The sequence below is a fragment of the Chiloscyllium plagiosum genome, chromosome 3 (genome assembly GCF_004010195.1).
Source record: "Chiloscyllium plagiosum isolate BGI_BamShark_2017 chromosome 3, ASM401019v2, whole genome shotgun sequence".
NCBI lineage: Eukaryota > Metazoa > Chordata > Chondrichthyes > Orectolobiformes > Hemiscylliidae > Chiloscyllium > Chiloscyllium plagiosum.
In genome coordinates this window covers 18504434-18531755 of record NC_057712.1, presented here as the reverse complement: position 1 = coordinate 18531755, position 27322 = coordinate 18504434, and the positions used below count along the sequence as shown (strand labels likewise).

The window sequence follows — 27322 nt, the reverse complement described above, 5'->3', positions numbered from 1 at the left end:
AGAGATTTACCAGTACTTCCACACGTCATATACTGTGTTCGTTGCTCTCGATGGGTCTCCTCTGTACTGGGGAGACAGGACGCCTACTTGCACGACATTTCAGAGAACATCTCTGGGACACACGTATTGAACAATCCCGCCATCCCATGGTCAAACACTTCAACTTCCCCTCCCACACCACCAAACTCTAGCCACTTGAACCCCAGAGGAAAAACGCCTCAACTTCCGCCTTGGGACCTTTCAACCACACAGGACCAATGTGGATTTCACCAGTTTCATCATTTAACAGCTCCCTCCCCCAAATATCCCAGATCCAATCTTCCAACTTGAAGGGTCTATTATTTTATAATAATGTGACACATCATTATATTCTTAATGATAGTGCACTCTGGAGCATCTTTTAACCTGACAGGTTACAAACCGAAGAGTCAAGATGTCCCATTTAAAAAGTTGTGGCCTTGAAATCTCACAGTGGGACATTACTGTTAATATGTTTGAATTTTTTCTCCACAAATTTAGTTGTTTACTCCTTTCAAATAATACAAGTCTGACACAAAAGTACTACATCCATGAAGAACATAGGAAGTTATTCAAGATACATATATGTGGAATTTCAGATGAATATTAAGCATTTATGTCCTTTTGTGCTATGTGTTATTTCAAATTCAGTGTGATTTTGTAACCCTTAATTCGGGATTATTTTGTTTGTATGCTAACACCACAATTTCAAAAGGGTACGTATCTAAATATGTTTGATTAAATTCAATTCATTGTCTGTTGGAAATATTACTTTTGCATTAGTTGCTGCCCTGAGGTTGCTTAAGAAGAATCTGCATCAAGAGAAATCCTCAGGAAAAATAGTTTTGGAGAATGGATGATAACTGGATTAGGACATGGAGATATGATGCATTTATCATTTTGAAACAGTTACATTTGAAATCTATTGTAAATTCCATTGTGTGCATTTGTGGCTTAAATGGTAATTACTGTATAACCTTCTGCTGCAGACCCTGCACAGGAAAAAAGTATAGTTAAAAGGTGGCAAATTTTCATAGAATATAGAAGTCAGAATTTATAATGAAAAAGATAACAAAAACATATAAACATAGAAAACTAGAGTTCTGACAGATCTAAGATTTTTTTAGATTCATAATTTAGCTACACTTTCAATGCCAAAAGTTAAAGCACGTTTTGCAAAAAATAGATTTTATTTGAACACATTCATTTTCGACATTATTCATGATGGTTTAAGGCTGGAGTTGCATTTCACTGCCATATGACATACATTTTGAATTTAGTATTACTGTACATGAGATCTGAGATGTTGTTGTATTTTGTCAGATGAATCATTTAAAGTAATGCAAAAAAATGTTTTTTTTCCTTCATGTCTCTTGCACTAATGTAATTTATTAGTTCTGTAAGGACAATTAGATTTTTTTATTATTGAGCTGCTTAGTTTCAATTAAATAGATTGCGTTACTGTTGCATTTAGTGGAAATGACTGCTAATAGAGCTTTTTCTGTGCAGGTCATGTAGAAAATGAAGAACAGTATACACAAGCACTAGAGAAGTTTGGAGGTAACTGTGTCTGCCGTGATGATCCTGATTTAGGCACAGCTTTTCTAAAGTTTGCTGTCTTCACTAAAGAATTAACCGCACTTTTCAAAAATCAGGTGAGGCTGTAAACTTAAATCCTCGTGTCCCTAAGTTCTTGATAGACTTGTAATTATAATTGTGCATATTGCAGGCTTATATATGTTTGAATACATTTGGAAGTCAATTTGAACCAAGTTCCCAAGGCAATTGATTTTTGTGATATGTCCTAGACGACTGATCTAGAAAGCGCAATTAACATTTCATAATGGATCTTTTTAATTAATTAGATTACTTACTGTATGGAAACAGGCCCTTCGGCCCAACAGGTCCACACCAACCCGCCGAAGCATAACCCACCCAGACCCATTCCTCTACATTTACCCCTTCACCTAACACTACAGGCAATTTAGCATGGCCAATTCAGCTAACCTGCACATTTTTGGATTGTGGGAAGAAACCAGAGCACCCAAAGGAAACCCACGCAGACACAGGGAGAATGTGCAAACTCCACACAGAGAGTTGCCTGAGGCGGGAATTGAACCCGGGTCTCTAGCGCTGTGAGGCAGCAGCGCTGACCACTGTGCCACCGTGCCGCCCATCTATTATGCATTTATCACCCTGATGGCATCCCTAGTAGACATCCTCTTCATTTAAAGTTTTAAAGCTACAGGGAGCAGCTTGCTATATGTGCTTCCCTCTGAAAATAAAAAAAAAAGTAGGGTATACGAGGCAACTGCTTTGCTTTCGACAAAGTGAAACCGATTGATGTATGTCTCCGTTACAAAGTGACGAGTGTTATGGACCAGGCCAAACCCCTAAAAAAAAAATTCAAGAAAGTAGCCCAGATTCTAACTTTGCTAATTGTTTTAAGCAGGTGTAATGCAGATATTCCAGGAGGGATGCAGCTGATTGAACCACTTTTAACCAAAACAGAATTTATTTACAAGATTACCAAATTAAACACAAACAAAAGAGAACAGAGTACTGAATAACTTAACTTATCCGAAAATCCAACAGACATACCAGCTTAATGATGCTGTTCCAAACACTTGCAACAATCCCCATAAACACTCCTTGACACAAAAGTTAAAATCAAACACAGGGTCTTACAAGAGAGAGAAGTCACAGAGAGAGGTGGCAGCATGGAATACCCTCTTCCATGTAACTGTTTCTTGGATCAGCAGCCTCAAAAACTGCCTGACTGCTTTCAGTGATTAGATTAGGTTCCCTATAGTGTGGAAACAGGCCCTTCAGCCCAACAAGTCCACACCAACCCTCCGAAGAGCAACCCACCCAGACCCATTCCCCTACATTACCCCTGACTAATGCACTTAGCACTATGGACAATTTAGCATGGCCAGTTCACCTGACCTGCACAACTTTGGACTGTGGGAGGAAACCGGAGCACCCAGAGGAAACCCACGCAAACACTGGGAGAATGTGCAAACTCCACACAGACAGTTGCCAGAGGCAGGAATTGAACCCGGGTCCCTGTGAGGTAGTAGTGCTAACCACTGAGCCACCGTACCACCCAGTGAAAGCGCCCATCGTGAAGTTCGAACCCATGACTCTCAGATTAAGCATCTCGTGCTCTACCGACTGAGCTAGCCAGGCCTTAGTGAATAGCCAGACTGCCAAAACCAAATCAAACCAGAGAGAAGCTGAGCTGAGAGAACTGGCCACTCCTCTTTCATTGTACAAGTGTTTTTAAAAAACAACTTGAAAGCCTTTTCCCTGAGGCATATCCATCGGCCCAAATATCAAACTGGCCCTAAAATCCATCCAAGCCCAGACTTTTCAGAACCTGTGTTTTTACCATCTCCTTAAAAAAAAACAAGGATAACATAACCTTATTAAAGGAACAGCATTGTCATACAAGTCAACTTCAACACCAAATCAGTCTTGAGTGAGGTCAAATAGTGATTTGGGTCTAAAAATTCCTATTTATATCTTTTCATATCCTTACTGGCATCAGGTGAACTAACTGTTCCATAAAGAAACAATTTTATATCACAATCTTTGTTAACCAGATTGTGGAACTAAATCTTCCAGTAGCAGTTGCAGAAAGATCTGGAACCAATTTTCTGGTATTGAAAACTGCATTCATCAATGGGTAAATCATGACCGAATGACAAGTGATGGAGAACATCAGGTTTTCTAAGTGCTGGAAGACAGTGCCCAAGTAGATTTCATAACAAAAAACTTGAAGGCAAATGGCACCATTTGTGTTTAAAGGCAGCACTCGGATCAGAAATTATTAGCAGCATTCCAAACGTGCATCATTAAACATTTACTTACTCCATTTGATATTTTTTCCAGTGTAAAGTACAAATTTGGCAACAAGTTAGATATTGTTGATGTAGAATTCTGAATTATTTCTAAATGTTGTATAGTGTTGTGCTAGGTGTTAGAACAGTGAGGGGGTGTCAGGCATTTAGTTGTCTGAATCTTTTTAGCTTGCTGCTAAGTATCTTAGTAGACACCATGGCTTCCCAAACTGTGGGCTGTGATCATCAGTGGGAGTTGCCAGCTGAAATCTTGGATTGCAAGCTCCAAGGCAGCATGGCCTAATTGCCCAATCTAAGAGGTCTGAATCATGCCCTGAAAAACCAGATGGAAAGGTTGGTTGGTTAATAATTTGGTATAAACAGCTTTCTCGCCACCCTCTACCCATAAACAAATGAACACACACATGTTTTCAAATTACAAGTGTAATTTCCATTAGTCAGATTGTTGAATTGTGACAGAAGTTCACTTTTCTGAAAGGAAGTATCTCAAATCACTGTCTTTTGATAATAGGAACTTTTTTCATCAAAATATATATGGGTTTAATTCCTTTATGTTGGCATACAATTTTTCCATTCATGATTCCTTAAGTTACCACTTCTAAATGAACTTAATAGTTGAAAAAATTCCAATTAAACAGAGACAAACTTCACGTTTTTGCTGTGCAAATCTTTGGGGAAACTGCATTTCCTCTTAAATTTTGAATTTCAATTAATTCATTCAAAATGGTATTGATATGGTTATCTTTTGTAGGTTTTACAGGAATTTTCCATAATTGCTGACAACTGCAAGAAGCTGACAATTGGTTAAATTGCGAAATTTAATATCAGCCTTTTGTTATTGTATAGATTCAAAATATGAACAATATCATCACTTTTCCTCTGGACAGTTTACTGAAAGGAGATCTGAAAGGAGTTAAAGGGGTAAGAATATACTGTCTTTATTTTGTAGTTGTCTTTACAAAGGAAAAGAAAACTCCTAAATATTTCCATTTTGATGATTTGTGAATAATGTTAGATAAAATGTTTCTTTTTAAAACCAATCCCTATAGCAAAGATCCACGGACTATAAATCAAAAGACCAGTTTGAATACTAATTTTGTTTTCAATTCTAATTTTGTTAGCTCTTCAGCTGCTTAATAAGACCAAGCCCCCCATCCCGCCAATCCCTACTCATTAGAATTTGAATTAGGTTTTATTGTCACTTGTACTCAAGTACAGGAGAACAGTGAAAAGTTCATAATGTCTCCTGTCATGGTGCCATCTTAGTTACAAAGAACCAGATACTAAAAGGGCAAAAAAGAGAAGAAAAGTTGCATTACCTTACTGATTCATGGTGTAAGTTAGAAATAAGACATAGTTACAAGGATAAATATTAGTCAGACAGATTGTAGATAAATATTACATTGCAGTAAATCAGCATATGGGCTTCCACACATGGTCTGACTGCCCATGCAAGCCACTGACCGCCTGCACCAGACTGCAGTCAGTTCAATCCAACAACCGTCCCTGGTCTGTTCCATAACTCCAACCCGCTCCTCTCTGGCTCTCAGCTGCACTGTTCCATGCCTCCTGCTCCGGCTCTCAGCCATTCCACACCAGTACTCAGTATGATTATGCCCATTGGAACCCACCTTGGTTTCGTATTCCTTTAAATGATTGGGTTACAAAATCTGTTGATTTTGGACTTAAAATTAATTAAGCTATCATTTTAAGATTTTTTTGTAGGAGAGACATGCGTACTTTACCACTCTTTGAAAGATTATTTTTCTCTTGATTGGCAATGCTTTGATTTTATGGTTCTGTCTTCAATCTCAGAATTTCTTTCTATCTACCCTTTCAATTTCTTTCCCAGTATGACGAAATCTCAGTCAAATTATCCCTCGACATTATATTTTTTCTATTCTTTCCTTCCTTTTTAACTTGTCTAATTTTCTCACAAATTAATCTGTACTAATCACTGCAGTATGCGCATTTTGCAGTGATTTCTAAATTCTCACCACATGCCTGAATTTCTGAAATAGGCATACATTTTTAAGCACGATTTATTAATTTCTTTGAGATTAGTAGTAATGAGGTAATGTTTAAATGATATTATCTATTGCATTTTTTATATAGTTGTTGTTAAGAGTGTGGTGCTGGAAAAGCATGGAGGTAAGGCAGCATCTAAGGAGCAGGAGAAATGACGTTTTGGGCATAAGCCCTTCCTCAGGAATGAAGTCTCATTCCTGATGAAGGGCTTATGCCCAGAACGTCGATTCTCCTGCTCCTCAGATGCTGCCTGACCTGCTGTGCTTTTCCAGCACCACACTCTTGATTCTGATCTCCAGCGTCTGCAGTCCCCACTTTCTCCTCAAAAGTTATTGCCCAATCAGAGTTATTCTTTCAGCTTTTAAGGTGGGATATAAAGTAAAACTAATTGAATGACATATTGCAGTTGATGAAATGCGCAATTAGTTTTCATTAGGTCTTTTGCCTTTTAGTACAAATTGAATCTTGAGATCTTTCTCGTCAAGGTTATATCATATTTAGTATTATTTATTAGCAATTATCCTTTGTAAAACTACGTGAACGGGCAAATAGCTTTGCCAGATGGCAGTAACACATTTAGCTTAGGTATTTTGATTGACCTACAGATCTGAGAATGAACCCAGTGCCCACATTATATTCTTGGAACACATTTGTTCCATTTACTAGACATCAGCCTTTTGTCTTTGCATGCCTTACATATCTTGCTTATCTTGTAGTATTGTGACGAATAGTGCAGGATTTATATATTAAACTTAATTTGTTTTATAATTTGGCTCTTAAAATATTAGCATTTGATGTAAGTCTATTTTTGTGATGGGGTTTTAAAATTAACTGGTCTTTCTGGAACCGTGATTTTAAATCCATATATGATGCCTAAAATGTTAATGGATAGTTTATTTTATGAGAGGAGAGAAAAAGCATTGAAAAATTTTAGCTTGCGTTTGAGTTTGGCAAAGTAAAAGATTGATTTTAGCTTAAAGTGATAGAGATAATAAAGCTTTTGGAATCATAGAATTCCTACATTGAGGAAAGAGGCCATTCACCCCATTAAGAATTTACCAACCCTTGGAAAAGCATCCACCCAGCCCCAGCCCTGCACTCTTTCCCCAGAAACCTGCATCTCCCATGGCTCATTAACCTAACTTGCTCATCTTTGGACTGTGGGAGGAAACTGGAGCACCCTGCGGAAACCCATGCTGACATGAGGAGAACATGCAAACTCCACACAGGCAGTCTCTCAAGGCTGGAATCAATATTGGGTCACTGGCACTGAGGCAGCAGTGCTAACTACTGAGCCACCATACCACCTTTGGGCAGCTTCAAAAAGGCTTGATTGGTTTCAAATGCAAATTTACGTTGTCTTAGAAAGGAGATGTTCAGAACAGTTAAGGGAATTAGTTAACTCAATGAAAGAGTTTAGGTTGTGAAACTTCCAGACCAGCTGTGTCTGAAATTTCCAGGACTCTGCATTGGTTACTTAAAATTCATAATTTCTAAGATCTCAGTTATGGAAGGATTCACAGAAAAGGCTTCTTCTCACACAGTACAGTAACGGAGGGAAAAACTGTTGATTCAAACTGACAAACTCTATAGGAAAGAGAAGTTTGTATTTTTTGACAAACTATAAAGTGATGGTGTTGGTGTGTAGATGGGACTTGTTTTACTCCATGCTTTGAAATTTTCAAACTTTTTATATTTGGCTTGGTTGGTTTACAGAGGAACCTCAATTATCCAAAGGACACAGATGGGGAGTATTTCGTTCAGTTAATTGAATGCTGGATAATCGAGGTTCCTCTGTGTTTATATTCTGAGTAATAAATGTCTGTTTTGTTGTTAAAACCAAACTGCAGCCTTGTGTGACTATGTTTTAGTGAAAGGCCATCATGTTAAAATAAAAAGGAAAACTATGATCTATTGAGTCATCTCACTTGGGGATCTGACTTATCTAGAAGTAACATCAGCTTGGATCATGTGAAGGGGAAGCTCATCCACAGTCTGAGCTAATTGAATTCGGACGGGTCTGTGTCTTTTGTAAAGAAACAGGAAAATGGAGGTGCTGGACATAAACAGCTGTTGCAGGGGCGTTTAACGTACATATTCAAAATGGCTTTGAAGGTATCAAGGCGAGACAGAATTAGTGGATAAATTGAAGGTAGGCATAAGAGCAAGATCTCATAGACAGCAGATACTTACTGTGATTATCCAACATTGAGATTTATAAAAACTGAAATTGGGATGTCACAACTAGAGTTAGCTAAGATATAGAAAAGAACAGACTCCAGTTAGAAGAAAAAACAGAGGAAAGGAAAACGAAAATAAAACTTGATTTGGTGAAAAACAAGAACAGAGTCATGTAAAGGGATAGAATTGAGAAAACTCAAAATGGAAAAAGAGTATAAGAAAAACAACGATGAATGGAAAAGGGAATCACATTCAAAAAGCTTGAATTCTGAAGTGGTGGGATAGTTTGTCAATATCGTTTGGCCAAAAAAAAGCATAGAGTAAAGAAGAAAAAGCAGTAATAGTAGTAGCAGTAGTAGTACATCAGAAGATGATTTTGATTCCAGTGAGGTAATTGATTTAACTAAGGATTCATATTTAGTGACTTACCGATTTTTCATCTCATTTAAGAAGATAGCAGAGCAGATGAAGTGGTGAAAAGATGTTGAACCTTAATGTTACAAAATATTTTGACAGGTACAGCTATGACTGTACGCAGGTTTGACAGAAGAACAGTCTACAAAGTACAAACTGTCAAAAAGTTATTGCTCAGTGGTTTTCAGCTTGTCCCAGAAGTTTACCAATTGAAACTTAGGTCTACAAGAAAGCAATTTAATTAGACGTTTGTATGATTTGCAAGTGAGAAAAATACTGCGGGCTAAGTGGTTTCAATCACCTGAAGTTAGAGAAAAATTTTGAGACTATAAAATATTCAGAAATAGTTTGGATATCAAGAGTCAAAGATCAGAGAAGGAGCAGATTTGATATCTCTCTCTCATTTATAGTTTGGGGGATTGTCATATGGGAATCCACAAGAAAATTGTGCATTAGCTACAAAGCAGCATTCTTAAACTCAATCCGAAGAGATTCCCTAAAACTAGGGAACACATTACTTCATGATGAACCATAAGTCATAGTAGCTGGAACACCACTGTTGTGATGGTGATGAAACTATATAGTTCCCAAAGTACTGACGATTACAAAGTCAACACGATAACAAAACTGAAATAGTATCCAAAGATTGGAAGATTTGTTTGAAAGAATTGAACATGCATAATTGATCACCAAAATTGACTTGCTTAAAGGGATATTGACAAAATGCGTTGATAGAGCCAAAGGAATATCAGCTTTTGTACGGCTGGATAGACGCTATCAGTGCAGTCTTGCTACTTGAAATGAAAAATGTACCAGCAATTTTCCAATGATTGACCCGTGAAGTCATTGAAGAACTTCTTAACTGCATGGTTTACATCATCAACTTATTATATTTTTTCACCCAAATGTGGGAAGAACATTTATGCTACTTAATTGAGCTGTTTGATTAGCTACTAAATGCTAAAATGTTTTATCAATCCTGTAAATGTACACACTGGCACAAAGTAATTTAGCACATCAAGAACTGAAAGTAAAGAATATTGTGGATTTTCTCATGCCCAAGGCAAAATCTTGCAATATGTTGGCATGTGTGGATTTTATCAGAATTTTATTCTGAACTTTTGCACTGTTATGACCCCCTTAAACTATTTTTTTTCCAAAAGAGGAAGAAAATTTAAATGCATGGAATAATGTCAGTGAGTTTGGCAAATTGAAAGCTGTGCTGACAATCACATTGATTTTAGTGCCTTCATATTATGGGAAGTCAGTCAAACTGACCATTGATGCCACTGACATAATTGTGGGAGCCATTTTCCTGTAGTTTGAGAAGATGGGGATTGAACGGCCTGTCAGTTTTTGAAGAAACTGACTGCATGACAACTGAAACATTTGACAGTTCAGAAAGGGGTGTTGAGTCTGGTGTTGTTTGTGCATCGTTTTGTGGTAGATATTACAAACAGTGCTCAAGAAACTATTATTTATATGCGTCATAATACTTTGGTTTTGTGGAAAAATTTCAGGACAAGAATTACAGTTATTTGAGTGGAGCTTAATTATCTATCCATATAATTAAAGTAACATACGTTTGCCTGTAAAAAGATACTATGTTCTCTTGATATAGCATCAGCTATATGACAGAACCCAAATGCTGTGATGCAACAAATGTGAAATATGGTTGCCATGAATCTTATTGTATGTTCAAAATCAATATAATTCTAGTCTTAATGTGACATCAAAGTTTAACAGGATTTTTATTGAAAAATGAAAATGCCTCTTAAGGAAAGATTTTCATTCTCATTTGGGGGTGTGATGAAAACTGTGAGATAAGCAATTTGTTTTTGAAGAGTTTAGATTTTAAAGGGGTGGCGTATGGGTATTGGTCTATTTTTGTTCAGTGATTTTAAAAATTAACTAATTCAATATTTCCAGAATCATGATTTTAAATTAATGTTCCTCCCTTAGTGTTAATGCAAGTTTGTTTATTTAATAGGGCTTTATGACAGGAGAGAAATATGTTAAACGACATCAAGTTGCACTTTTGTTCAGAATAATTGAGGATTTAATTTTAGTTTAGAAAGATCCAGAGTTAGGAAAGCTTTTGGGCATATTTGAAAAGATTTGGTTGGTGTTAGATGCACGCATAAGTTCTCCTAGACAGGGGAGAATGCAGAAAGTTAAAAGTGAATAAGCCACTACAGTAAAAGACTTTAGTTTGTGAAACCTCCAGCTTTGCTTATTCAAAGCTCAGAACATTTAAGATCTCAGTTGTGTGAGGACTCAAGGAAATGGCTTCATAGCTCATAGCACAGGAAAAAGCAATCAATTCAAACCCATAGATCGGATAGAGAAGAGAAATCTATCTTATTTTTGTAACTGCAAAGTGATGGTGCAGTGGAGTAGGTAGGATTTTGTTTTTCATGTGCTTTGAAATCTTTCAAACTGTGCTATACCGTATACGCTTGAGTAATAATTCAATGTTTTGACTACTTTTTAAGGTTAAATTTATGGGGTCAACTATTACATGGATACTACTTTTGAGGGGCTGAAAATCACGCCTTTCAAAATTCATACCATGTCATTAATAGAAGCCTAACTGATGTGTAAGTGAATAACGAGAGAAAAAAACGAATTCTGGTAATTCTGAAAACCTGGAGAGGAAGACAATAGCCAGTGGACTGGAAGACTGGGTGCTGAGCGAAACAACCAACAGAAACTTGGAGCTGAGTGTGATGGCTGGCACATGGACTCATGAACATTGATCTGTTATCTGTGAAAAACTAGGGTGATTCCCCTCCCAATCACACCACTTATCTCTCCACACTGGAGACTCCCTGCCTCCATTCCTGATGAAGGGCTTTTGCCCGAAGTGGCGATTTTCCTGCCCCTTGGATGCTGCCTGACCTGCTGTGCTTTTCCAGCACCACTCTAATGTAGACTCTGGTTTCCAGCATTTGCAGTCCTCACTTTTGCCTCGTGGACTTTTACACAGGGTATTTGGGAAATTTCAGGTTATTTGACCAAAAATAGGGGTTGACTTTTAATGAGATCGACTATTACTCGAGTATATACGGTAATTAGGTAGCTTCATTTGGTTTATTTCTTTGAGTAAGAAACTTCTATTTATTGTTAAAACTAAATCTGCAGCCTTCTGTGTTTGTGTTTCAGTGAAAACATATCATGATCTGTCAAGCCATATTTCATTTTGCCTTTGACTTGTCCATTATTAACATCAGCTGAGATTATAACACTGTGCAGTAGTATTTTGATTGGGGTGGAAAATCTATTCCTTTTCAATGCACCATCATAAGAAAGTGACGGTATGTATGGTGGGGAAACGGGGCCGTGATGAAAGCTGTATGCCTGAGAGGAAACCTAAGTTTTCACTTTGACCTGTGATGTTACCTAATTTCTTTTAACAGTAAAAGAAATCACAGAAACAAACAACTAATTGCTGAATTGCAAATTTAAATTGATAATTGAAATTAAAATCTGTAACAAAATGAAGCTAACAACATTACAGACCATTATTTTAAGAGTAATTGGGAGTGCAACGAATGAGCAAAAATACTTGGGTTTTCTTCTCTATGTGAACTGAAAATTTTAATTTATCTGGTCATTATAATCATTTTGTGTTCTGAATATATTTTAATTAAATAAAAATGTAAGCTTATTTATTTGACCAATTAGACAAGTCACCACTGTTTGAAAAAAAATCTCAATACTCCAATCCCTTTGGCTGAGTGAAGCTACTCATATATTCTATTGTCACTTGTCAATGATTCATGATTATTTTATCTGCAAGCATGAATTTGCACAGTGATACATAAAAATGTTTATAAATTTGCATGAGGAGACGGTTAAGTGTAGATTATTTAAAGTGGCAATATGACATATGCTAGCAAGTTTTTTAATGCAATAATGACATTTTCTCCAGGTGTGGATATACTTAAACTAAGTTACAGTTCCAACATTGATTTCAATTAGAATTGAACTTTAGACTTGAATAGTCTATATCTTAGGCTTCATTTCCAGTTACCCATAGAAGTGAATTATAACTTGGGAAATGAATTATACTGTAAGTGCATAGGCAAAAGAACCAAAGTGCTTAGCCCTAAGTTTCCTTACCAATTCTATTTGAAATTGAGCAGCATTAAATTTTTTGGAAAATTTATTGTTGACTGGGCATTCTGCGTCATTGACAGGATCAGAATTTGTAGCCCATCCTTAACTGTCTTCACAATGTAGTGGTGAGTTATGTATTTGAACCACAATAGTCCATATGGTATAGGTACACCCACAATGCTATTAGGAATGGTGTTTCAACATTTTGACCCAGCGATAATAAAGGAACAGAAATATAGTTCCAAGCTGGCACCTTTTTTTCCTTGAATTCTTGCAAGACCAAAAACCTATTTTGGTTGAAAGTTTTTCAATATTGGACCATCTGCAATCCTGTGGTGTAGAAAATTCCAAAGTAACACAACCCTCTGAGTAAAGAAATAACTCCTCTTCTCTGTCTAAAATGTTTGGACATTGTTCTGAGATAGGGTGAACACAGTTTCCCCATCCAGAGCACTATCAATCTCTTCAGAATGTTGTATGTTTCAATGAGAGAGCCTCTCGTTCTTCTGAACTCCAGAGAAGATAGGTCCAATTTACTCAGTTTCTGATTGTGGAACAGCCCCCTCAAAGCAGCAGCCGGTACAGCGAATGTCCTTTGAACCACCTGTAATGCAAGTATGACCTTCTTTAAATATGGAGACCATAACTGAATAGAGTAATTCAAGTGTGGTTTTATCCAAGCCGTTTACAATTATTGCTAGATTTTAAAAATGTATTCATTTGTGGGGTGTGGGCATCGCTGGCTTTGTTGTCCATTATTCTTGTACTGTGGACCAGTTGCATTAAAGGCAAATGTGCCATTTACCTTCAAAATGCCTTCCATTATCTTCAAATAAACTTTGTGATCCTTGTATAAATATGCCACATCCATCTGAACATGAAGATTGGCAAGTTACATGCCTTGTAAAAATATTCTGCTTTTCTCCTCTTACTACCAAAGTCCATATCTCTTGCTTCACACATACTGCATCGACCATTTTGTTGTCCCCTCTTAATTTGTCTATAATCACTTTGCAATCTCTTTGTATTATCCTCACAACTTACATTCCAAGCTATCTTTATAACAGCAGCAAACTTCAATAAATTACTTTCCATTTCTTTGTCCAAAGTCATCAATATAAATTATAAATTGCTAAACCCTGATCCTTCTGCACTTTATTAGTCAGAGCATGTCAACTTGAAAGTGCCCCATTTATTTTTACTCCCTGCTTTCCATCCATTAGCCAACACACCATATTTTTCAATTCCAAGCACACCTATTTTGAGTATTAACCCTTTGTGTGACACCTTATGCCTTTTGGAAATTCACATACAGTACATGTATTTCTTTGGCTTTATCTAACCTGCTAGCTTAATCTTAAAAACACTAGTATATTTGTCAAATGCCATCTCCCTTTTGTGAAATCAAGTTGATTTAGTGATTATGTTATGATTTTCTACATGTATTGATACGATTTGCTTAATATATTCAGCATTTTCCTGTTACTGATGTAGGACAGTTCTCTGCTTTTTCATGGAGTTCTGGTTGCTAACCTTTGTACTTGCATTCATCTGTAGGATCTTAAGAAGCCTTTTGATAAAGCCTGGAAAGACTATGAAACAAAAGTGTAAGTTTTGTAATTTCTTTTGGAGTAGTAAGTTGTATATTTGCATGGCTTTTTGTAATAAACACTCCATATGGAATTCAGTAAAAATTACAGTATTCAATGTATTGCTTTTTTGAAATTTTGAATTTTTGTAATTGAGGTTATAATCTGTGTATATCAGTCATATAGTACATTTTTTGTATGAATTATGATAGTATATTCAGAATGATATTTCTAAGACTTCAGAGTGGAATGGCCTGTCCAGATTGGGTGATAATCCTTGGCACTTCAAAGAGTGAAAAGCAGTTGCTCAGATACAGAGAAGAAGGGAACTAATAAATAAATAATTAAACATTTATTTTTAGTGCTGATGTAGTGAAATATATATTCACAAACAGAATTTTGTAACTTAATTGTCCATCAGTTCTATCATGTAAGAGAAAAACTAAAAGTCAACCCCAGAAATTAAAATGTTTGACTCTCAAAACTGTGAAATTGTTCCTATACAGACTTCAACAATTATTCATGTTGGACACCAAGTTTATCACACATTAATAATGTAACTTCGGCAAAACACGGATGAACTACAAAGTAATCTCATTAGTATCTATGGTTTAAGCTCAAACTTATTTGATCACCCATTTTCACATTCACACCAACAGACAAAATTGAGAGAGAACTTTTTTAAATTTGTAACTTGCCAGTCTGATAACCATTTCAAAGAATACCAAGTCTTTCGGAAATCTGATGGGTTATATTACATGGTTGAGGGATTGCACCTTGCTTGAATTCCAAAGTCATCAGTCAATGTAAACAGCTTCTGTTGACTTCCAGAGCCTTTGTCTTATTTCTTACACTGGGATTCTGTCTCAGGATTTTTGACAATTGATAATTGGAGACTAGAGACAGCAAAGCAAAAAGAACAGTAGTTTAGCTTCCAAAGCAACACCTGCCTCCAGCTCAAAAACCCAGTCAAAACCAGTTCACGCTTCAATTTCTCATTTTCAACCTTCTCTGGTTGTTTGGCCAGCACCAGTTCTCCCTTGATTGATCGATTCAACATCCAACCAGCTGCCAGTCCCTTAAGATAACGCCAATGCAATCTGGTTCATCTGTAGAGTTCTTAGAGTAATAATTAAATTGCAGTATCTTTCCAAACCAGTTCCCAACAGCAAACATCAGTCTTTTGTTCTCTCCTTTTCTTTTACAAACAAGCTGCTGTTTAAAGTTCAAGGTTCAATTCTCAACTGCAACTCATAATTCCAAACCAAAAATGAGAAAAAAAGCAAAGCAATGGTCTCAACAGCACTTATTGTCCCGAAATGTGAGGTGCTGCATTTTGGAAAGGCAAAACAAGATCGGGCTTATACATTAAATGGTAAGGTTCTAAGGAATGTTGTTGAATAAAGAGACCTTGGAGTGCAGGTTCATAGTTCCTTGAATGTGGAATGCTGGGTAGACAGGATAGTGAAGAATTCTGGATTAGTGGTGCTGGAAGAGCACAGCAGTTCAGGCAGCATCCAAGGAGCTTCGAAATCGATGTTTCGGGCAAAAGCCTTTCAGGTATAAAGGCAGTGAGCCTGAAGCGTGGAGAGATAAGCTAGAGGAGGGTGAGGGTGGGGAGAAAGTAGCATAGAGTACAATGGGTGAGTGGGGGAGGGGATGAAGGTGATAGGTCAGGGAGGAGAGGGTGGAGTGGATAGGTGGAAAAGGAGATAGGCAGGTAGGACAAGTCCGGACAAGTCATGGGGACAGTGCTGAATTGGAAGTTTAGAACGACGGTGAGGTGGGGGAAGGGGAAATGAGGAAACTGCTGTCACTTTCTCCTCACATGACAGTGGGTTTGTTTCCAACCCGGAGTCATTCAGGAGTTCAGTCCAAGCTGATACATTTATGAGTTGTTCTTCTGGAGCTACTGCCTTTTGAATGTGGTTGAGTCTGGCACCCCATCTGCTGTGTTGTTCAACTGGGATTCCAAACACTGTTCAAGGACAAAATTCTGCCTCAGTCAGACAAATCTGAAATAACGTGAATACTGGAGATCTGAAATAAAAACCTGGCTGATCTGTGGAAAGAGAAACAAGAGTTGACTTCCCACCCACAGCTTCCAACCTCATAGTCCGGGAACCTCGCACTGCCCGGTTCTACCTCCTTCCCAAGATCCACAAGCCTGACCACCCTGGCCGACCCATTGTCTCAGCATGCTCCTGCCCCACTGAACTCATCTCTACCTACCTCGACACTGTCCTAACCCCCCTAGTCCAGAAACTCCCCGCATACGTTCGGGGCACCACCCACGCCCTCCACCTCCTCCAAGACTTCCGTTTCTCCGGCCCCCAATGCCTCATCTTCACCATGGATATCCAATCCCTCTACCCCTCCATCCGCCATGACCAGGGCCTCCAAGCCCTCCGTTTTTTCCTCTCCAGACGTCCCCAACAGTACCCTTCCACCGACACTCTCATTCGTTTGGCCGAAATGGTCCTCACCCTTAACAATTTCTCCTTTGAATCCTCCCACTTCTTCCAGACCAAAGGGGTAGCCATGGGCACACGTGTGGGCTCCAGCTATGCCTGTCTCTTTGTTGGCTACGTAGAGCAGTTGATCTTCTGTAATTACACCGGCACCGCTCCCCACCTCTTCCTCCGCTACATTGATGACTGCATTGGTGCCACCTTGTGCGCCCGCGAGGAGGTTGAGCAATTCATCAACTTCACCAACACATTGCACCCTGACCTTAAATTTACCTGGACCATCTCTGACACCTCGCTCCCCTTCCTGGACCTCTCCATCTCCATTAATGATGACCGACTTGACACTGACATTTTTTACAAACCCACCGATTCCCACAGCTACCTGGATTACACCTCTTCCCACCCTACGCCTTGCAAAAATGCTATCCCGTATTCCCAATTCCTCTGTCTCCACCGTATCTGCTCCCAGGAGGACCAGTTTCACCACAGAACACCAGAAGGCCGCCTTCTTTAGAGACCGCAATTTCCCTTCCCACGTGGTTAAAGATGCTCTCCAACGCATCTCCTCCACATCCTGCATCTCCACCCTCAGACTCCACCCCTCCAACTGTAACAAGGACAGAACGCATCTGGTGCTCACCTTCCACCCTACCAACCTTCGCATAAACCAAATCATCTGCCGACATTTCTGCCACCTCCAAACAGACCCCACCACCAGGAATATATTTCACTCCCCACCCCTTTCTGCCTTCTGCAAAGACCGTTCCTCCGTGACTACCTGATCAGGTCCACGCCCCCCTACAACCCACCGTCCTATCCTGGCACTTTCCCCTGCCACTGCAGGAACTGTAAAACCTGCGCCCACACCTCCTCCCTCACCTCTATCCAAGGCCCTACAGGAGCCTTTCACATCCATCAAAGTTTTACTTGCACATCCACTAATATCATTTATTGTATCCGTTGCTCCCGATGCAGTCTCCTCTACATTGGGGAGACTGAGCGACTCCTAGCAGAGCGCTTTAGGGAACATCTCCGGGACATCCGCACCAATCAACCACACCGCCCCGTGGCCCAACATTTCAACTCCCCCTCCTACTCTGCCGAGGACATGGAGGTCCTGGGCCTCCTTCACCGCCGCTCCCTCACCACCAGATGCCTGGAGGAAGAATGCCTCATCTTCCGCCTCGGAACATTTCAACCCCAGGGCATCAATGTGGACTTCAACAGTTTCCTCCATTCCCCTTCCCCCACCTTATCCTAGTTCCAAACTTCCAGCTCAGCACTGTCCCCATGACTTGTCCGGACTTGTCCTACCTGCCTATCTCCTTTTCCATCTATCCACTCCACCCTCTCCTCCCTGACCTATCACCTTCATCCCCTACCCCACTCGCCCATTGTACTCTATGCTACTTTCTCCCCACCCCCACCCTCCTCTAGCTTATCTCTCCACGCTTCAGGCTCACTGCCGTTATTCCTGATGAAAGGCTTTTGCCCGAAACGTCGATTTCGAAGCTCCTTGGATGCTGCCTGAACTGCTGTGCTCTTCCAGCACCGCTAATCCAGAATGTGGTTTCCAGCATCTGCAGTCTTTGTTTTTACCAGGATAGTGAAGAAGGCAATTAGTATGCTTGCCTTTATTGGTCAGCGCATGGGGTGTCAGAGTTGGGAGATCATATTGGAGCTGTACAGGATATTAGTTAGGCCACTTTTGGAGTACAATGTGACCTTTGTAAGGTTTATAAAGTCATGAGGGGTGTTGCTAGGTTAAGTAACCAAGGTCTTTTCCCTAGGGTAGGGAAGTCCAAAACTAGAGGGCATAAGTTTAAGGCGAGAGGGGAAAACTATAAAAGGGACATAAGGGGCAACATTTTCATGCAGAGGGTGGTGTGCGTATGGAATGATCTACCAGAAGAAGTTGTGGAGGCTGGTACAATTACAATTAAAGGCATCTGGATGCTTTTCTGAATAAGAAGGATTTGGAGAGATATGGGCCAAGTGCTGGCAAATGGGAAAGGATTAACTTAAGATATCTGGTCAGCATGGACGAGTTGGACCAAACGGTCTATTTCTGTGCTGTACAGCTCTATGACTCTATCTGAGTCCCAGCTTGCTGCTTTCAGTCCCCGCAATTGACTACTTCAACTTTCCCACCACAGCAGTAGTCCCTGATAACTTCCCTTGACTTTAAATATACTGACCTCAGGACTGATCACAATTCACCCCGAACAACAGCCCAATTAGACCCCTGTCTGATCTCTGTGAAACTTTTCAATGGACTTATTGCCAATCCCTAAACCTTAGTTATACTTCACCTGACGAAGGAACAGAACTTCGAAAGCTTGTGATTTCACTTAAACCTGGTGCCGTGTGACTTCTGACCTAATCTCTGGACTGGTTGGACTTGCCTTGGACCATCACACTGGCCGTGGTCCACTCTCTGTACTATAATGGGATGGATCCACACACCCTGGTTGTCCTATGTGGCCAACTGACTTTGCCCAAGCTCTTAGAATAAGATGTGACTGTATTCTTGATTGTGTAGGCACCCATGACTGTCTATAGACCCATTGACTCGATTAATGAATGCTCCCCGTAGATTTTGAGACCATGACTATTTGTTTGAAGCATAAGCTGCACACATACGGTTGTTGGTTTGGCAGTGATGGTAACGTGATGCCATACAGCTCCTTGACTGTTCATTGCAAAAGAAAAATGACAGTTTTCCCAGCTTTCTCTCTGCTAACAGGCAACACACAAATACTATGAGCATCCAAGTTTACACAACGTGATTGAGCACTGAGCACTGACAAAACAAACTAAGAGGCCAGTGATGCATTTTGTTCCAATGCATAAGCATTTGTACATCTAGTTTAATGTGCTTTATCTTAAGAATTTACATGAGTTTTGTAGTTACTAGCCTCACTTTGCAAGGAGATTATTTGAAAAATTACTATCACAGAAAAAAAAAGGTGATTTCTTTTTTGTTTTTAAGACATTCATCAAAGTTTGCTTTTGTGGCTTTGTAACTGAAGCTATAATGCAGTTTATTTACTTGATGTTTAAAGACAAAATTGAAATTTTTCGTTAATATGCAGCATTAAACAGTTTACATAGCATTATTTGATATATATAGTTTAGAATTAATACTTTTTACTCATTTATTCTCCAAAACAGTTGATACATCTAATTTCGTTTCAATAACTAGGGAAACCTCGGATGATTGTAACTTTCAATTTTTTTGTATTCCAGTCATTTTATTAGGTAGCCTTCGAGCAAGAAGAACTTGCATTTATATGCATCTTTCATAACCTCAAAATGCCCTTGGATAATAATCTTGATGATGTAAATAACTCACCACATAATGTGTTCTCATGGTTTTAGTTGAGAGATAAATGTTGGACAGGTTATTAGGTAAAATAATCCTGGTCATCATCAAAATTGCATTTTTCATTAACGGGAGGCTTTAAATTGACCTGAGATTAGTTTCCTGTATTGTTGCTGCTGGATCAGTTGGGGACTGATTGAAGGGACAATTAAGTTACTTCAATACTTCTTTCAGTGGCTGTTAGAATTAGGCAGTCCTAGGTGTCCTTGGAACTAATGTTATAACCTGGAGAGCAGGCAACAAAGTGGTGGGGCAGGGTGTGGTTTGTTTCCAGGCTGCCTTTGCCTGTTGGAAGTCAGACTCCCACCCCTCCCCACCCCATTCTTCCCACCCTTCCTTGTCGACCCAGGCTTTCCTCCGCAAAAAAACAGACTTACTTTCCCCTGACCTCCATGGTTCCTCTTGTTGAGTGGAGTTCCTGTAGTTGATGTTAGTGCCATTGCTTCCAGTGGCTCTGCGGGGGTGAGAACTGCCAGCCATTTGACTGGAGGTAGGACTTCTTCTCCAATAACGGCCCAAGGCTTGCCTTAAGCCAAGTAATGGCTGACAGCCATGATATGGCTGCAGGGAAAGCTGCCACTGGGGGGAGAGAGAACCCCACCCTAGCACAAATTCAACTCTTTGATCCCACTTCAAATTTTTTTTTGATTCAACATATTTAAGGAAAAGAGAAGGTACTGAGCAGGAACTGAATTTTTTAATTTGTTAATTGTGAGGTGCGGACTAAAAGGGAAATATTTAAAAAAGCAAATTGGAGGACATCAAAGTGTTGTGATCTCAATGGATATAACTGACCATCCTGAAAAAAATTAAGAAATAATAGCTTAGTTTCTAGAAATAATAAGTTACAGGTCTGTTCCAGTTTGATGTATGTCTGACACAGTTCCACAGAGCTAGTTCCACAGAAAATCATTAGCAGTAGCCAGCACTTCATAAAGGAAGATGTTCCTGACAAATCTGCCATCATAGATTTCTTTGAGAAAGTAAAGGTTGAAAGAATTGAAGTGGATGTGTTTAACTGTTCTTTCAAATGTATTTTGTGTGAAAATTATGGAAAAGCATAAGGATTTGGAGGTTGACGATCGAAAGATAGTTGGAGCAGAATCTCAAGATAAGATCATTTAATACATCTGCCTTTGAACCAGTCTCAAGATTTATTACATAAGACAGTAGTGATCTTTGTGAGGTTTGAATGCTAAATTGGAAAAAATTAATGTAATTTTAACATGACTGCAATACTATAATTTTGTTTGCAGTACAAAAATTGAAAAGGAGAAAAAAGAACATGCCAAGCAACATGGTATGATCCGCACAGAAATAAGTGGAGCAGAAATTGCTGAAGAAATGGAGAAAGAGCGGCGATTCTTTCAATTACAAATGTGTGAGGTAAATTTAATTTTGGCAAATTGTGGCTTTTTAGTGCAGGCTATTGTAATTAGGATATTACAGGTGTGCAGTCCTTTATCTGAAATCCTTGGGGCCAGTTTTTTTTCCGGATTTCTGACATTTTCGGATTTCAGAATAAATGACGTTTTCACTGTGAACTAAAAAAAACTTACCAACAGCTGACCCACGTGTGACAAATATGAGCGCTGAGACACAATTGACGCCTGCCAGTGCTGGGCCATGCCACCACGTCACATCTGAGTGACGTGGGTCAAGTGAGTGTGGAGTTGGGTCACCTGTTTGCACTCCAAACAACCTTGTGATACAAAAATAAAATTCATGAAAAAGACTTTGGACTTTGAAGCTTTTCGGATTTTGGATTTTCGGATAAACGATTGTGTACCTGTATTTCGTCAACTATTGCTGTACCGTGTGGGGCTATTTGTATTGTTTTCGGTCATTACCTGTCAGATTTTATTTGGGATGGTTAGCTGCTAATTTTAAAAACTATTATTATAGTCTTGTAGATTAATTTACACTTATTTATATGTAACATCTATTTGCATGCGTCAGTTGATTTTTAAATTGATTTTATGCTGTCTAAACATAAGTTGCAGTCATTTACAATTTGTCCACAATAATCTATAAAAGCTCCACCTCAATTAGAAATGTATACATCACAATTCCATTGCTTTCTTTCTTGGGCAGATTAGATGAATGTCTGCAGTGTCATTTATATGTAGGAGTATAGCAATTTGGGTTAAATGAGCTGTCAGCTATGATTCAGTGATTAAACTCTTGCCTCTTAGAAAGCTGTGGGTTCTGGAACCACCCTGGAGACAAATCTGGGGAGTACTATACAGTTGGAGGTGCCATTGTTTCGATGAGACATTAAATCACTGTTCTCAGCCCTGTTAAGTGAACTTAGAAGATCCCTACTTTGCAGAAGAGTTGGTGTTCTGACCAATATCTATCCTGCATTAACATCATTGAAGAGATAGCATTCATAATCATTTAGCAAGCAACAATTTGATTGCAGATAGTCAACATGGTTTCGTCAAGAGCAGGTCATGTTTCACAAACCTCATTGAGTTTTTTGAGAAAGTGACCAAGCATGTGGATGAGGGTAGGGCAGTTGACATGGTGTACGTGGACTTCAGTAAAGCCTTTGATAAGGTTCCACATGGTAGGCTGTTGGAGAAAATGCAGAGGCATGAGGTTGAGGGTAATTTAGCAGTTTGGATTAAAAACTGGCTTTCTGTAAGAAAGCAGCGAGTGGTGATTGATGGAAACTATTCAGCCTGGAGTCCGGTTACTAGTGTAAACTGATCTGTTTTGGGACCACTGCTGTTTGTCGTTTTTATAAATGTCTTGGAAGTAGGCACAGGTGGATGGGTTAGGAAGTTTGCAGATGACACTAAACTCTGTGGAGTAGTGAACAGTGTGGAAGAATGTTGCAGGTTGTAGAGGGACTTGGATAAACTGGAGAATTGGGCTGAGAGGTGGCAAGTGGAGTTCAATGCAGATAAATGTGAGGTGATTCACTTTGGGAAGAATAACAGGAAGGCAGAATACTGGGTCAATGGAAAGGTTCTTGGTAGTGTGGATGTGCAAAGGGATCTTGGAGTCCACGTACATAGATCCCTGAAAGTTGCCACCCAGGTTGATAGTGCTGTTAAGAAGGCATATGGCATGTTAGGTTTTATTGGTAGAGGGATTGAATTCTGAAGCCGTAATGTTATGCTGCAGTTAGTGCGGCCACACTTGTAATATTGTGTACAGTTCTGGTCACCCCTATTACAGGAAGCATGTGGAAGCATTGGGAAAGGTGCAGAGGAGATTTACCAGGATGTTGCCTGGTCTGGAGGGAAGGTCTTATGAGGAAAGGCTGAGAGACTTGGGTCTGTTCTCATTGGACAGAAGAAGGCTAAGAGGGGATTTGATAGAGACATACAAGAAGATCAGAGGATTAGAAAGGGTAGACAATGAAAGTCTTTCTCATAGGATGATGACATCAGCTTGTCTGAGGGGGCATAACCACAAATTGAGGGGTGATTGACTTAAGACAGACGTCAGAGACAAATTATTTACTCAGAATGTTAAGGGCCTGGAATGCCCTGCCTGCCAATGTAGATAATTCAACCACATTAGGGACGTTTAAACAATCATTGGATAAGCACATGAATAATGATGGGATTGTGTAGGAGGAATGGATTAGTTCACAGGTCGCCGCAGCATTGAGGGCCGAAGGGCCTGTTCTGCGCTGTATTGTTCTATGTTATAAGTCAGATTTTATGGTTGCATTGAGGAATGTTTTGTAGAAATTAACTGCCACTTTTCCTTTACGGGCAGCACGGTGGCTCAGTGGTTATGACTACTGCCTCACAGCACCAGGGACCCGGGTTCAATTCCAGCCTGGGGCAACTGGCTGTGTGGAGTTTGCATGTTCTCCCTGTGTCTGCGTGGGTTTCCTCCGGGTGCTCCGGTTTCCTCCCACAATCCAAAGATGTGCAGGTCAGGTGAATTGGCCATATTAAATTGCCCATGGTGTTAGGTGTGTTAGTCAGGGGTGAATATAGGGTGGGGGAATGGGTCTGGTTGGGTTACTCTTCAGAGGGTCAGTGTGGACTTGCTGGGCAGAAGGGTCTGTTTCCATACTGTAGGGAATCTAATCTAATCATGGGGCGGCACAGTGACTCAATGTTTAGCACTGCTGTCTCACAGCACCAGGGACCTAGGTGAAATTCCCACCTCTGGCGACTGTCTGTGTGGAGTGTGCACATTCTCCCTCTGTCTGCGTGGGTTTCCTCCCACAGTCCAAAGATGTCCAGGCCAGGTGAATTGACCATGCTAAATTGCCATAGTGTTAGGTGCATTTGTCAGGAGTAAATATAGAGTAGGGGAATGGGTCTGGGTGGGTTACTCTTCAGAGGGTCTTTGTGGACTTGTTGGGCCGAAGGGCCTGTTTCCATACTGTAGGGAATCTAATCTAATCTAATCTAAATTGCAACAGTGGCTTTAGGTCAAAGCTTCCACTTCTTGATCCAAAATGGTGACAGCTGGGACATGGCTGAAAATGCCCACCAGATATTCTGCCTGTCTGACACTGAAGTGATCACTTGGTGAGCTTTCCACTGGGATCACCTCCAAGGAAAAGAAAGTCCTGTCTGCCTGAAGCTGCTAACCATTAGCATGGCAGCTTGTGTAAACTGCAGCACTTCATTAGAGGTTGCGGCTTCTCATAGCACAACTTGGAAGTCTAGGAGCAGTGGCCACAGGAGGTGCATTCTCAGACATGTATATCTATGTGTCTGTGTGGGCATTGGTGAGAGTCTTAGGGTGTGGATAGCAGGGAAAGGGGTTGCTGGGGTCAGAGGCAAGCACAGAGGAATAACTTTCAGCAACCACCTACTTTTTCTTGCCGTCTATACTGTTGCTCATTCTCAAAAAGCAGACTGTTCCATTGTACCAGTTAGGAAAGCTGCCAGTATTTCCATCTGCTGGAAACACACGCAATCACAGTGGTGGCAAGAAGAGGCTCTTACAAGTTTTTATTTCCTTGTTTTCATTCATTTCTGTTTGCTCTATTCTCTTGGGACTTTGGAATATAAATCTTCATTTAGATTCCTGTCGGTTGCTGATTCCAACAGGAAGCTCAGCTTGGGATTTTGGGATTTCTGTGATTTTCTTGAACTCTTACCCTCTTATCGCAGATATACAAGTTGGTGCAACTGCACAGTGGAATCCACCGATGGCTGCTGATGTGGATCCCATGTAAATTCTAGTAACTCGGTTCACTTACAATTGACGACCTTACTGGAAAAATAATAATTTTCCTGGAAGTACTCGTGACTGGGCACGCATGCCTCCATTCGTATTGGTTGCTGGAGATACATCATGAAAGTGTAAATTGAAACTATATAGAATTGCCGTGGTAGCTTGAATGTCTGGCTTTAAATCCTACTTGCTCAGAGATGTGTGACACAACATGTCTAAAAAGGTTGATTAAAATGGCTGTTAAATTTAGATCTTGCCCATGTCCCAGACACTCCTTTCATGGGATCAGTGTGTTGCTGCATAGCCAGCATTTACTGCATTTCCTTAATTGCCTTGAGAGGTTGGTGTTGAGCCATTATCTTGTACTTCTGCAGTCCATCAGGTACTCCACAGTGTTGTTGACAAGGAAGTCCCAGGAATTTGACCCATAAGGATCAGAAGTGAAAGTTACGGGCACGTACACTTTTACATTTCTGGTGGAACAGGGCTAAGGATTTTCAGCCACATTGTTATCACAACTCATTTTTACATATGTCAGTAAAGCCACACTATTAATGTTGTGTGCAGCATGTTGTATGCAACTTTCTTAGCAAATTTATTAACCAACATACACTTATCTGTGATACATAATTCACAAATGTTAATGACAATTTAATTGTGTAGTTTATTAACAAGTTCCACTGGAACTAGCAGTTGTACATCTTCCTTGAGAACTTTTTTTTTGTTATACTAGTTTTCTTTCATTTAATATTGAATTCTTCAGTATGTTCAGTTTAAAAATATTTTTTTCTACAGTATTTGCTTAAAGTCAATGAGATCAAGATTAAGAAAGGTGTTGACTTACTCCAGAATCTGATTAAATATTTCCATGCACAATGCAAGTAAGTTTTGTTTTGTGCTTTATTTCATGTTACCAAAAAATCATAACTGTTTTGATTATATGTTGAATTCTGTTAAAAAGAATTTATGCAGTATTTACTTCTAAAATTTGCCTCATTGTTTGCTCAGTTATTTGGTTATTATGCTGATAGTTTATTGTTAATATGTAAGATGCATTTCAGTTTAACCATTTCGTAACAGTTTCTTTCAGGATGGCTTGAAGGCTGTAGAAAATTTAAAACCTTCCATGGAGAAACTGGCTACAGATTTGCATGCTGTAAGTGGAATTATGACTGTCTGAAACTTTATTTGTTTATTGAGGAAGTATTAAAATTGGTTGCAAATTACACTTGTTCATTCATGCCTTTGCCTCCAGACTTAACTGCTCCAATACATTCCTAGCTGTTCTCTCTCATTTCTACCCACTGTAAGCTTGATCATCCAAACCTCTACTGCCCGTATCTTAACTCGCCAATGGTCCTTTTCCTTATCTGTCCTGTTGCTCACTGACCAACATTGGCTCCTGGTCAAGCAATGCCATGATTTTAAAATTCTCATCCTTGTTTTCACCTCCCAACATCGCCTCAATCTTCAATATTTCTGTACCTACCTGTTAACTAACCTCATAAAAGTAGATTATAGGTAGTGTCTTAAGGGAGAAAGTGAGGACTGCAGACCGACTCCCACAGCACGTTTACTATAAACCGACCGACTCCCACAGCACATTTACTACAAACCAACCGAGTCCCACAGCACATTTACTATAAACCAACCGACTCCCACAGCTACCTAGATTACACCTCCTCCCACCCTGCCCCCTGTAAAAACGCCATCCCATATTCCCAATTCCTTCACCTCCGCCGCATCTGCTCCCAGGAGGACCAATTCCAATTCCGAACAACCCAGATGGCCTCCTTCTTCAAAGACCGCAATTTCCCCTCAGACGTGGTTGACAATGCTCTCCACCGCATCTCCTCCACTTCCCGCTCCTCCGCCCTTGAACTCTGCCCTCCAATAGCCACCAGGACAGAACTCCACTAGTCTTCACCTACCACCCCACCAACCTCCAGATACATCGTATTATCCTTCGTCATTTCCACCACCTCCAAACAGGCCCCACCACCAAGGATATATTCCACTCCCCCCCACCCCACCCCCTCCAACCCGATCAGCGTTCCGGAAAGACCACTCCCTCCGCGACTCCCT

At 39.8% G+C, this 27322-nt stretch overlaps 1 protein-coding gene across 4 annotated transcripts in view; it reads left to right on the top strand.

Annotated features, from left to right (window-relative positions):
• asap2a (ArfGAP with SH3 domain, ankyrin repeat and PH domain 2a) overlaps positions 1-27322 on the top strand; it is a 193727-nt gene that overhangs the window by 82982 nt on the left and 83423 nt on the right. For all 4 annotated transcript variants that reach the window (XM_043678183.1, XM_043678192.1, XM_043678201.1 and 1 more), the window contains exons 3-8: positions 1528-1673; positions 4731-4805; positions 14187-14236; positions 21331-21460; positions 26033-26118; positions 26318-26393. In XM_043678183.1, coding sequence (XP_043534118.1) covers positions 1528-1673; positions 4731-4805; positions 14187-14236; positions 21331-21460; positions 26033-26118; positions 26318-26393 — 563 coding nt within the window. The remainder of the gene's footprint in view (positions 1-1527; positions 1674-4730; positions 4806-14186; positions 14237-21330; positions 21461-26032; positions 26119-26317; positions 26394-27322) is intronic.